Source organism: Colossoma macropomum, unplaced genomic scaffold (genome assembly GCF_904425465.1).
Source record: "Colossoma macropomum unplaced genomic scaffold, Colossoma_macropomum, whole genome shotgun sequence".
Lineage (NCBI taxonomy): Eukaryota > Metazoa > Chordata > Actinopteri > Characiformes > Serrasalmidae > Colossoma > Colossoma macropomum.
In genome coordinates, this window is record NW_023494802.1 from 29,200,804 (window position 1) to 29,212,969 (window position 12,166).

At 36.9% G+C, this 12,166-nt stretch overlaps 1 protein-coding gene across 1 annotated transcript; it reads left to right on the forward strand.

The window, feature by feature from the left end:
• Window positions 1–842: 842 nt before the first annotated feature.
• Window positions 843–11,811, forward strand: LOC118822823 (cytochrome P450 2J6-like). The gene is made up of 9 exons (XM_036592124.1): window positions 843–1,133; window positions 2,871–3,033; window positions 4,367–4,516; window positions 6,117–6,277; window positions 6,852–7,028; window positions 7,387–7,528; window positions 9,397–9,584; window positions 10,523–10,664; window positions 10,959–11,811. The coding sequence occupies exons 1-9, from the start codon at window positions 927–929 to the stop codon at window positions 11,165–11,167; spliced, it is 1,539 nt and encodes a 512-aa protein (XP_036448017.1). The 5' UTR covers window positions 843–926; the 3' UTR covers window positions 11,168–11,811.
• Window positions 11,812–12,166: the final 355 nt, after the last annotated feature.

Consider the following 12,166-nt stretch of genomic DNA (forward strand, 5'->3'; position numbering starts at 1 on the left):
GACAGCAGAAGTTATACCAAAATTAACATCCACAATGAAGTTACAATAAAATGGCTCATATTTGAAAACTGGTGATCAAACAGCTGGCAGACAACTTACTATAAACAGATAATTACAGTATATTATTTATCATCTAATAATTTGTTCCCAAAATAGCACATCCTAACATATCTGATAAATACCTACTGGTGTCTTAATATTTCAGTCTAGACCAAATGAGTTATTATTAAATAAAATAGCCATTATGAATATGACAAGTGATCCACACTATTGAGCTCTAATGTAGATGTAGATGTATCAATGTTAAAATTCAAAACTGCAGTTCATGTTGAGCGCTTTTTTTCCTGTTTCTACTTGAATTAGAAAAAAAGCTTTACAAATAAACACTTACTGACCCAAATCGCTGTGCCCTACTTTTTGCGCCAACATTCTGTGATGCTCCTCCTACCATTCAGCCTAATATCTATACCAGTATTGTGTAACACAGGTTATATCACTAGTTAACTATTCGCTGAACTTCTTCAAGCATGCATTGGTCATTCAGATTATATGCTGACTGACAGAAAGAAACAAGGAGGTTTTGTGGTGACACAAATAAGGAAATCCCTAATGTGATTACTGTTGTTAAGTTACAAATATTTTCTGAATCAAAAGGTGGTTTATATTCAGTATTTTTCACCCTTTTAGCTTCTAGCGCTAACAGTCACTTTGTATGAGGGAACTTCTAATGTAATATATAAATGTGAATAAATGAGCTACTTTTGGATTCACAGTGTTAGACTGAATGAGAGTTTTGTTGGGTTAATTTCATGGCCACTGAAAACAGGGCAAAGTACCACAGGACAAGTGTCACAGAGCTCTGCCTCAGTAAAGTACTACAGCGCAGAGAAGAAACCTCACACACTTACTCTGGAGCTGTGGTAGTCATGGCTCTGGGCTGGTCTCTTCTGGTGTGTGTGTGGAAAGGGCTGGATTTTCAGGCTCTGCTGATATTCGTTGTGGTCTTCCTGGTGCTTTGGGATTATGTGAAGAACCGCAGGCCCAAAGCTTTCCCCCCCGCACCCCCTGGCATACCTTTCTTTGGCAACATCTTCACTATCAACTTCAAGAAAACTCACATCAACATGACACAGGTATGAATCACTGTCTCTTATATTACTGCACCTATTACTACCACGTGCTTCCATTCATGCCATTTCCAAGCACCTCGAAGTTCAGATTAACTGCCTATAAGCTTATTATTCAGTGGTTAAAGACTTTTTAATCATATTGGTAACTACTATGAAACTCAAATGTAAGTGCATTCTGATTGGCTGGTTATGTAGAGAGTGAGAAACTAAAATGTGCCCTCACAGTTTAACTTTGCACTTGCATATTGCAACTTTAAATCGCAATTTCTATTCCATAATGTTGTTTTCTTTTTAATCAGTTTCATAGCAGTTGCCAAATAATTGCACAAGTAGGGCCCATAATTTTTTTTCTTGCTTTTTTTAAAACACGAGCGATGAACTGTTAAAGTTTCAAAACATCTATACAGTCCATATGTGGAAATCAAGCTGCAAAATAGTTTAAAATTCATTGTTTTTGTGATGCCACAAAAAAACAACATGTTTACATATCTCCATCTAATTGGCCTACAGCTGTTTAACTCCACCCATTCATGTTAAAGTTCTAAGGACTGCTTCAGCCTGGACTGCTTTTTGAATGAAGGGCAGCCAATCAGAATGGAGCTCATTTACATAACAAAGTAGTCTGTTTTACTGTAAAGGACAAAGAGAGGTTGGAAGACTGTCATGCAAAAGTTAAATATGTTTGTTTTTGGTACATAAAACTAGTGGTGGGCAGTTTGGCTAAAAATATCATGGTATATCATTATTCTAGGATGTTCCTTCACTTTTTAAAAAGTACCATTTTTAACAACCAAAGAAAATCTGAAATATTTTTATTGTGCAAAATAGTAAAAACAAAACATAACAATGTATAGATTAACCTGTATCAATTATGCTTTATAACACTATCTCTGTCAGCCCTGCAAATATGTTGCTAAATGTTGCTGAATGTCTTAATTTCTACAAAGCTGAGATCGACAGCTTTTTGTTGGAATTTTCTGTTCCACTTTAAATGAAGCAGCAGTTACATACTGGGACCTGTACAGGAACCTGAAACCTGAATGTAACTGGGGAATTCAAATCCATTACATATGAAGAGAAAAGCAAAGGCCCTAAAACAGAACTCTGCGGGACTCCAAAAGAAATGTTTATATGTTTTCTCAGTGAAACTAAGAACTGTCTATTCATTAAATATGATTTAAACCAATCTAAAACTGTGTCTGAGAGGCCGTCCCAGCATTCTAGACAGTGGATTAGAATCTTGTTATTAACGGGCATCGAAAGGGTGCACTAAGATCCAATAAGACCAGAATAGAAGGACTTTGTGCATAAATGGTCATTCACAACACAAACCAATGCTCTCTCAGCACTATGATTAGAACAAAAACCTGATTGAAACTTCTCAAATAACTTGTTTGACATTAGATACACATTTAATTGTTTTAAAACAACTTTATCTAAGATATTACTTAAAAAGGAAGGTTTAAAATTGGTCTGAAATTGTTAAGTACAGAAGGATCTGTGCTGCTGTTTTTTAGTAGAGGCTTCACCAGGACAGGTTTTACAAGCATCTGATAATACTGGCATCCTTCTTGCATGGTTAGATATTTTTACTGAAGCCAAATTTACGATGTAGTTAGTCATTTTTATTTAATACATTTCTAATTAAGCCATTGAATTACACTTTTCTGTTGAATTTTATTTGACGGTGCATCTACTTTATATGCAGACAGACAGTGACTCACGATGTGTCTCCCTCAGCTTGCTGTCCACTATGGTGATGTGTACAGTCTGCGGATGGCCCAGTCGTGGATAGTGATTCTGAATGGCTATAAAACAGTGAAGGAGGCTCTCATGGTTCAGGGAGACAGCATGGCTGACAGGCCTGATACTGTCGTCCACACTAGAGTGTGCAATAATCTTGGTAAGAAGACTCAACAAAATCTCAAGAGGCTCTGTGTTACAGTGATTTCTTTTATGAAACTTAAATTCTGTAAATTAAGTCATGTCTAGTCGATTCAGACACCTGCTCACCATATGTATAGTGTTTCTCCAGAACATCCTGTCTTTCGTTTGGCCCTTTAGGATTCTTAAAAGGAAACTTCACTAATTTTCCAAAAGGCCTGCATGGTTAAATGACTGTTTGTCATTGGGTGTAAATGGTTATCAATACACTGCCTGATGTCTGACGTTTTTCTATGATAGTTTTTCCAAACAACTTTGACCCAAAATGTATTTTTTAAAGCCATTTATGATGGAGAGGTATATGCAGGATGTTGTAATCCAAAATAGAAAACTTGTTTTTTTCAGATTGACTGTTATTTTAGCATCATCAGCATTACATATAAAAACTCAGAAGACACGTGTGGGTTCACTGGTGGTTTTGGATAGTAAATAAAATGTCTGTATTTGTGTTGTAGACATCGCAACACCTGGTTCCTATCATCACCACTATAATATCATAACTATAAATGGCTATTTGATCAGTGAGATTTGGTTCCTGGTTTTGAATATGAATATGGCATTCTGGGTAGTAATTTTATTATAAGTTCATTCTCAACACACAGCTTTCACTTCAATTATTATGGAATTATCTACAGCTCAATTCTTCAAGCAAAACTTCACAGCTTCCTAGAAAATATTACCATCCTATTAGAATCATTCTATATAATTTTATATTTATATGTATCTGCAGAAAAAAATGGTTTTACATAAATTAAAATAGTGGTTCTTAACCTTTAAATTCATAATGTATGATATCCAGTGTGATTATCCAGTGTAGATTTCAAAGCTGGTAGATTTAAATTTAATGTCACTAGACACAAGAAAGTTATTTATAAAGATTATTTATGTAGTTTTACACAATAGTTCAAATATTTTGACAACACCAACAAATGAAATATACAGCTATATCAAGTAATTTGTAAATGAGGTCATTCATTTTATTGTAACTTCATTCTCAATGCTATGCAGCTTTCCCAGTTGTTTTAGATTTTTTTATCTACAGCATTTTTTTCAATTATTACAGACTTTTTACAGCTTCCTAGACTAGATTGTTTGAAACCTGTGAAATTGCCCAAAAGCAGCATATTAGAATAATTTTATACATTTATTCAACAAATTTGCTTTTACATTATAATACACTTTGATTCAGAACTTTCTGGACAGCACATGACACTCATTATGGAGAATCCTCTCATTCAGCATCTGTGTAGACCTAGTTGGACCTTGGCCTCCTGTTTTTTTTTTGGTTGCAGGGTTGATACGCTGTAATGGTTACTCATGGAAGCAGCAGAGACGCTTCACTCTCTCCACACTCAAGTACTTTGGAGTTGGGAAGAAGTCACTCGAAGCAGCCATCTTGGATGAGTTCACTTACCTGGCAAGAGACATCGGTGACAGGAATGGTAAACTGTTCTCATTTTTGTGATGGCCTGTTATATCTTCCTGAATGGTTGGTTCTGTCAGCTGACTGCGATGCTGTGCTGGTTCTGTATGATGAGTCTGATTCTGTGTGAACACAGTCAGAGGCAAAGCTAGAGGGCAGGCAAACCAAGCAGCTGCTTGGACATCAGACTTGACACTGAGAATCCATTATTCATTCACATAGGCTTTATTAATAGCCTATGAACATGAACAGTTTCATTGTTCTCTTTCTCTCACAGACATCAACCTTAGTGCAGTCTGGTTGTGATCTGATTGGCTAGCTGAGTTTCCCTCATGCCTGATTAATATTTTTTCTTCTGTGCTCTGATTGCCTAGATACATTTTAAATCCTGTAATCTGACTCGCCAACTGAATTTTCTTTTTTGAAATATGTATCGTTTATCTAAATGACTTGTTTTGTCCAAGCCATTAGGGATGTAACGATACACACCATTCTTTGATTTCATTTGATATGATACAGTGATGTCTGGATCTGAAATATTTCCCAATACAGCATTAATATGTTGTATTGTTTGTATTTTCAATTGACTACAGCATTTAACAATTTAGCAACAAGCCAGTCATGATACAATGATACAATATGATACATCATGGCTTTGTTCACATTACCAGGCTGAAATGGTACAAATCTTATTTTTTGCCTTAGTGTGACACAGATCTGATTTTTTCAGAGCTATGTGGACACACCAATCTGATCTTTTCAAATTAGATCTGCACATCTGAGCAATGAGGCTTGTAATGTGAATGTAGCCTATGATACAATACAATGTGTTGTATTGTTACATCCTTACTAATCCATTGACTACCTCCACCACCCTGCGCTGGGGCTTCCTCTACATGGCCAAGTACCCAGAGGTGCAGGGTAAAGCAGACACCATGGTTTACTTTTTAAATTTGCCAATGAAATTCATTACTATATCTTTAAACACTTAATGCTTAGCTCTTATCTAAACTTTCATAGAATGATTTGATATTTAAATAATAAATTCAGGTCTTATTGGTCTGAAAACAGCAGTGGCATTCCTGCCTGGACAGAGAATCAAACCTTTGACTCCAGGCAGTGATGTTATCCACTATGCTATCCAACCACCACGACTAAACTGGGCAGCAAATGTTGGTAATATGTTGGGATTCACTATACATTAGACAAGAGAGGGAGAGAGTATTTGATGGAGGTTTTAGCTTAGAACATCCAAAAGTTCTGCACATACTAAGAATCTGGAGATTAATGTCCTAAATTTATGATGTCTGCAAGGCTGATCAAATCAACAGCCGAGTTTTATGGTCCTGGAGTCTGCTGAACAAAGTTGTGTGTTTGTCTGCCAAAATATACCTGTTTCAGCTAATTATCAAGCACTCCTATGAGCAGTAGAGGGACAGTTGCAGTGAACAGTTGTGAATTGGAAAACTGCATGACAAATATCACAAATTAGAAGTGAACATGATGAAGGTCAGTACATAAGGGCATTAAAGAAGCACTGGGGGAATCATGAATGCAGCCCTGGTTGTCACTGCAGTGTTTATTGGGAACTGATCATAGACTGTGTTTTCTTTCTGCAGGAAAGCCCTTCAATCCTCATTTGATCACAAACTATGGTGTGGCCAACATCATCTGCTCTCTGGTGTTCGGCCATCGCTTCAAGTACTCGGACCAGAGGTTTAGAAAGATGATGCAGCTGTTTGAAGAAGCAATGGAGATCGAAGCTTCCATCTGGGCTCAGGTTTCCATTCATACAATACAACGCACACAAATATCTAGAATCTGAATACTAATCCACACTGACAAGACTTATTTCAGTAAATAACAGCAAAACTGTCATGACTACTTAACTCAATTTGATTAGTCATTTTATTACTAAAATCATCAACTGACATTTACCTTCTTCAGTTCCAGGGAATTGTTAGCAATTTGCATGATGATCGTGCAGATTTTAAACCTTACATTGTCTGATGTATTGTTTTATCATCAAAATAAACTTTAGATCACATGATTACCAATATAACTTTATGAGTTCAGACCATGCCTTCAGCATGGTGGTAGTATGAGGGAAGACTCAGTAAGGGAGCGGGGGAGAACTCCCCCACCCATTAGACTGAAAGAAGGAGGGGTTTCAGCCATGCTCCTCCCCCCAAACTTCATTTATAACATAACTACATTGATTGATAGCCCTAAACATTCACTCGATAATATCTGATCCATGTAAATATTATTCATTCATTATGAGAATTTGCAAAGTGATCATCAATAGTCAGTGTTTCTTCTTTGTTTTTGTTTTTTTTTCCTGTTTCTTTCAGCTGCATAGCTCTTTTTCTGTGGTGATGAAGCTGCTGCCAGGGCCCCACCAGGAGATGCTGAAGAACTGGGAGGCAGTGAAGAACTTTGTGAGAACAGAGATTGAGCAGCACAAAAAGGACAGAGACCCTAATGAGCTCAGAGATTACATTGACTGCTACCTGACTGAGATCGAGAAGGTTGGTGTGAAGTTTTGTAGCTTTTACAAAGGACTTTCAGTTATTTTGTATTCTGTGTTCAGAAATGTGCTGAAGTTTTCTCCATCACCATCACAATCACCATCACAGTCTCCATCACAATCTTTATTTATGCTTCACGCTTGCATCCAACCCCTTCTTGCCTCGCTCTATTACATCATGAGAAATCGGTCTCTACTCTGGGCATGCATGCAAATGGTTCACCCACCAACATGCATTCCGAGACCTGCTGTGGCTTTGGATAATGTTTTTTTTCATTGATTTTGGCCTTCACAGCTTATTCAATACAGTCATATGTAGGAGATCAGTGCTCTTTCTCTGTGTGCTCTTTCATGCCCAGAACAAAGCTGATGTGGCAGCAGGGTTCCATGAAGAAAATCTGGTCATGTGCGCTGTGGATCTGTTTGTTGCTGGATCTGAAACTACCTCCACCACCCTGCGCTGGGGCTTCCTCTACATGGCCAAGTACCCAGAGGTGCAGGGTAAAGCAGACACCATGGTTTACTTTTTAAATTTGCCAATGAAATTCATTACTATATCTTTCCTTAAAGGAATAGTTTGGCCGCAAATACACTCATTCAGCCAAGACATGTTTGGTGTCTGAAATGTACTTCTTTAGTCTCTAGCTTCAAAATTGAGGCTCTTAATACTGTTTTAAGTTATGCAACATACTTTTCAATTTAATAGACAGCAGCATTAGAGGGTGCATCAACATGAAAATTCTGGGCAGATGCCAAAATCTGATATTTTTCACATACTTTCATAAACAAAAGGTTTGGACATCCCCACTCAGATTACGTTTTGTTGATTTTCTAAGTGAAAATATGTTAACACATCGTCTGCAGTGAGCGAACTTAAATATGCCATTTCTTCTGCTAATTTTAGCACACAATTTCTATTTATTTGCTGACTACAAGATATTGGCAAAAAAATAAATAAAACATAAAAATGCACTGTAACTTTCACGCAGGTCATAAGTTTTATGTGTATTTTATCTTTAGTATATTAAATTCAGCAAACAAACAGTAATTGTGTATTATTAAAGGGGGTTCTCTGAAGAGGATGTGTTGTTTTCACTTAGAAAATCAACAACATGTCATTTGATCAGGGACACCAAAACATTTGCATATGACTGTGCATATCTATCAATGCCGATGTATACACATTTATAAAATTTTGAAATAAATCCACTTGGAGCATTACAGAGAAACATATTTATTTGTAGAGGGTTGCAAGTATTTTAGTACCCAGCATTTCATAAATGTTCTGCTCTTCCGAAGTGCAATAAATGGGTCATTCTACAGAAACGTCCATTTTTCTGTCCCTAATGTTTACAGATATATTACACTTGAAAAATGTTAGGATTACAATTTATTTATATTTTAAAATAAAACAAAGTTATTTTAACAATTACACCTTCTTAACAATTACACCAGCAATTTAGCAATATTGGTCTGTAAATCAATCAAATAGAACTCCAAGCATCACAGAAGTGCTCGTCCTCACAGTTGTGTAAAGGGTGAGGCCATATTTTGAGGTAAATGACAAAGAAAATGCCAAATAAATATATAATAAAAGTTGCGGTCCCCAGGAGTCGTGTCACTGGTGTTACTGTGTAACAAAAATCTCTTATTTTGAAATAAAAATCACACTGATGACATCACTTGACTCCCTTTACCTATTTTCTGAGGATCTATGAAGAAAAGCACATGGTAAGTCCACTGTGTCTTTCAGTTATCAGAAATCTTCTCATTTAGCTCATGATTTCATATGAAGCTTTTAGTTGACGTCACTGGTGTGACCTTCTTTATTCTTAGGTAATTGTGAAAAAATAGAAAACAAATGGCCTAAATTACATATGTTAGTGGATAGTCCATGATGTGTAACATCAGTGAGGATTGGTAACACCGGTGACTCCTACAGATAAATAAAAAAGTGGACGTTTCTGTAGAATGACCCAAATACGGCATCAGTTTGGAATATCTTTCAAATCCAAACATCAGTTCAAGGCCAATCATTTTTTTAAACAGTTATCTGTTGATGTCGATATAATTCTGATATCATCATTCATTCCTGAACATGATGTCATACACCAGAAACCACATAGGCAAGTCCATTTCAGATTACTTCACAACTCCACACGTGTATTATCAGTTAGCAAGTACGTTAACTGATAGTATAAGTTTCATCATAACTGCACTGTACAAGTAAAGACCTATACATACACCAATCAGCCATACCATTAAACCAGTGTAGAAACAAGGAGGTGGTATGTTATGTATATCCTAGATAATAATAATGCCTAAACAACACTTTCCTCTGCTTTGTCTTATACCTATGATACCAACAGAAAAGGTTCAGGCTGAGATCGACTGGGTGATTGGTCAATCACGGCAGCCCAGCACAGCGGACAGGGCTGATTTGCCCTATACTGATGCAGTTATTCATGAGATCCAGAGGGTTGGAAACATTGCTCCACTCAGCCTCCCTAGAAAGGCCACCAAGGACATCCAGATAGGAGAGTACATTATTCCAAAGGTGCTCACTAATTATAATACAGGCAAACATTTATTACATTAATTTACAGTTAAGTAAATTTACCAACAACCAACATAACATGTTTATCGACATCTAACTTTTCCAACTATTCCACTGCTTTGCAGTGCTTTACTCTTGCTTTAGCACTGTAGTGTTTGGAAACGCATTGCACCTAAGTTACAAGTGGCCACTCTCAGCAGTGGACAGTGAAGAGCGTAACGCACTCACTCTTGACAAAGCTAGCTTGATAAGCTTATCAGCTAGCCATGCTAACTTTGTAAATCAAAATGTTTTTTGTGAAGTCTGAATAATGAAACAATAAATTGACAGCTAATTAATAATTGCTTTGTCTGGCTCTAAGCTTTGATTTAGAACCACTGAATATTGTCTTTCATTTTTGGTGCTGTTAGCTGTGTCACCTTTAACCTGCTAACTAGCTAGCAAAGTAATCAAGTAGTATCAGCAGTCATACATATATCAGATGAAGTTACATAAACTCTATTTTGAGCACAACAAACTGAATGTTATGATTTTAAAATATTAAATATTCTAAATGATTTTATCACTAGGGCTCATAAACGGCTTTGCCTGCCATTTTTTGGGGTTTGAAATTTTTGAAGAAAATGGCCTCAGATCGCAATGATTCAACTAAAAGCAAGTACGTGAATGCAGACAGGTTTTTGTGTGAAGCTGCATTCTGAGCAGTAGGCCAAAAACATACTTCACTCAAAGACACGAATGCAGACAGGCACATAAAAGCTACTTGAATGTTAACAGCACCCCCTTGTGGAGAGTCTTCAACCTGCTAAAAGTGAGTGGGTGACTTTTACAAGGCCAGATCCATGTGCTTAACATCTACGAAAAAAAAGACATTTTCTGTCATGATATAGAAATTTCCACTTACATGGGATGAGTTCAGTGTTCTCTTTTTCTCCCAGGGCACCGACATTATTCCCAATCTAACCTCGGTCATGTTTGATAAGAGCGAGTGGGAGACGCCAGACACCTTCAATCCACAACACTTTCTGGATCAAGAAGGGAAGTTTGTGAAGAGGGCGGCTTTCATTCCTTTCTCAATGGGTGAGACATATTTAGAATTGCACACATGCCACATTCATTACTTTACAGCATCAAGCTGTAAATAAACGCAATGCTATGAAATCAATGAACACTAATAATACTACCTCAGCACTTTCCACTGAGTTGAACACTTTCTTCCTTAGGATAACCACCCGTTTTCATATTTTCTTTATTTCTTTTTTCTAATGTTCCTAGGACTCATTTGAACTATGGTAGATGTCTATTATATAAAAACTCCATCTTCATGTAAAATTCCTAACAAGCTCATATTACCTAGCAAATGTTTTTCCACAGGTAAAAGAGTGTGTCTCGGGGAGAATCTGGCGAGGATGGAACTCTTCCTCTTCTTCACCTCCTTCCTGCAGAGATTTAGCTTCTTCATGCCTGACGGGGTGAAGCCCAGTATGGATTACTCTCTGGGGGTCACCCTGACCCCTGCTCCGTATGAGATCTGTGCCATCCCACGCCATCCAGAGTCACTGAGAGAGGGAGTGCTTCCATAGTTGGTGGTTTTCTATTGTGTGGAACTTAAAGCAAGAGTTCATTGTGCCAGTGATGATTCAGGCATGCAGTCTGCACAATGCTAACTGCACAATGCTAACTAATGAGTGTTTATTACTTGTTAGCTACATTAGCCTCATAGCTCGAGTGCAAAACTACAGGAGCAAACTTTATACACCAAACATGTCTTGCTTGATCGACTACTTTTAAGAGTAACAAGGAAAATTTTTACCTAAAACTAAACGTTTTCCTAAAACTAAATCTTAAACTTTCTTAAATCTTCATCTTAAACTAAAGCAGGAAACAACTGAAAGCTCCAAAAACGGTTCTCGTTCTCACGAACTATTAAAATAGCTAGTTCTTTGCTCAAGATCAATTTTCTTCTCTCCAACTTACGCAGAGGAAGAAAGAGCACTACATAATAACTATGTATACAGTGACTGTTCACTTCCATCAAAACAGAAAGCGTCCTAAAAAGTTTAAGGAAATAGTTCACTTTAAACCGTTTCATGGGGTTAAATATACATTTAAATGCCACATCAGCCATTTCAGAAAAAATGAAGATGAGTTTCACCTGACTAATCACATGTGCTTTTGACACCTCACGATTTTTGACACACATGGAAAATGATATAGCAAAAAAAAACAAAAAAAACAAAAAAAAAGTCATGTGACGTTGCGCCCTGAAACGGCACAAGATCATACCTTTTTTCCCTGACGAGATCCAACAGTATTTTTCACATAATGTTACATGTGTTTACTTGTAATGGTGTGGTTTTTAGACACTTCACATGTGAAATATATCGCTGCTGTCAGGACAAAACCTTTTTTCAGTGTTTGGCATAATTTGAAAACGCTTGTTATTCTTTACATTGTATTTAAATTTCATGAAGAAGGAACCAAAAGAAACGGCCCAAAATTACTTAGAAAAAATCTGGTTCCATTGACATTAAACTTACATTGTTTTTTTCCTTCTCCTGTAAGGTTACCATTTTGGAGAT

What these genes read in the sequence shown, in the direction of transcription:
- LOC118822823 (XM_036592124.1), top strand. Translation starts at nt 927, where the DNA reads ATGGCTCTGGGCTGGTCTCTTCTGGTGTGTGTGTGGAAAGGGCTGGAT. An exon ending in CTCACATCAACATGACACAG is followed by an intron (nt 1,134 to 2,870) that starts GTATGAATCACT and finishes TGTCTCCCTCAG; the next exon opens with CTTGCTGTCCACTATGGTGA. An exon ending in GAGAGTACATTATTCCAAAG is followed by an intron (nt 9,585 to 10,522) that starts GTGCTCACTAAT and finishes TTTTTCTCCCAG; the next exon opens with GGCACCGACATTATTCCCAA.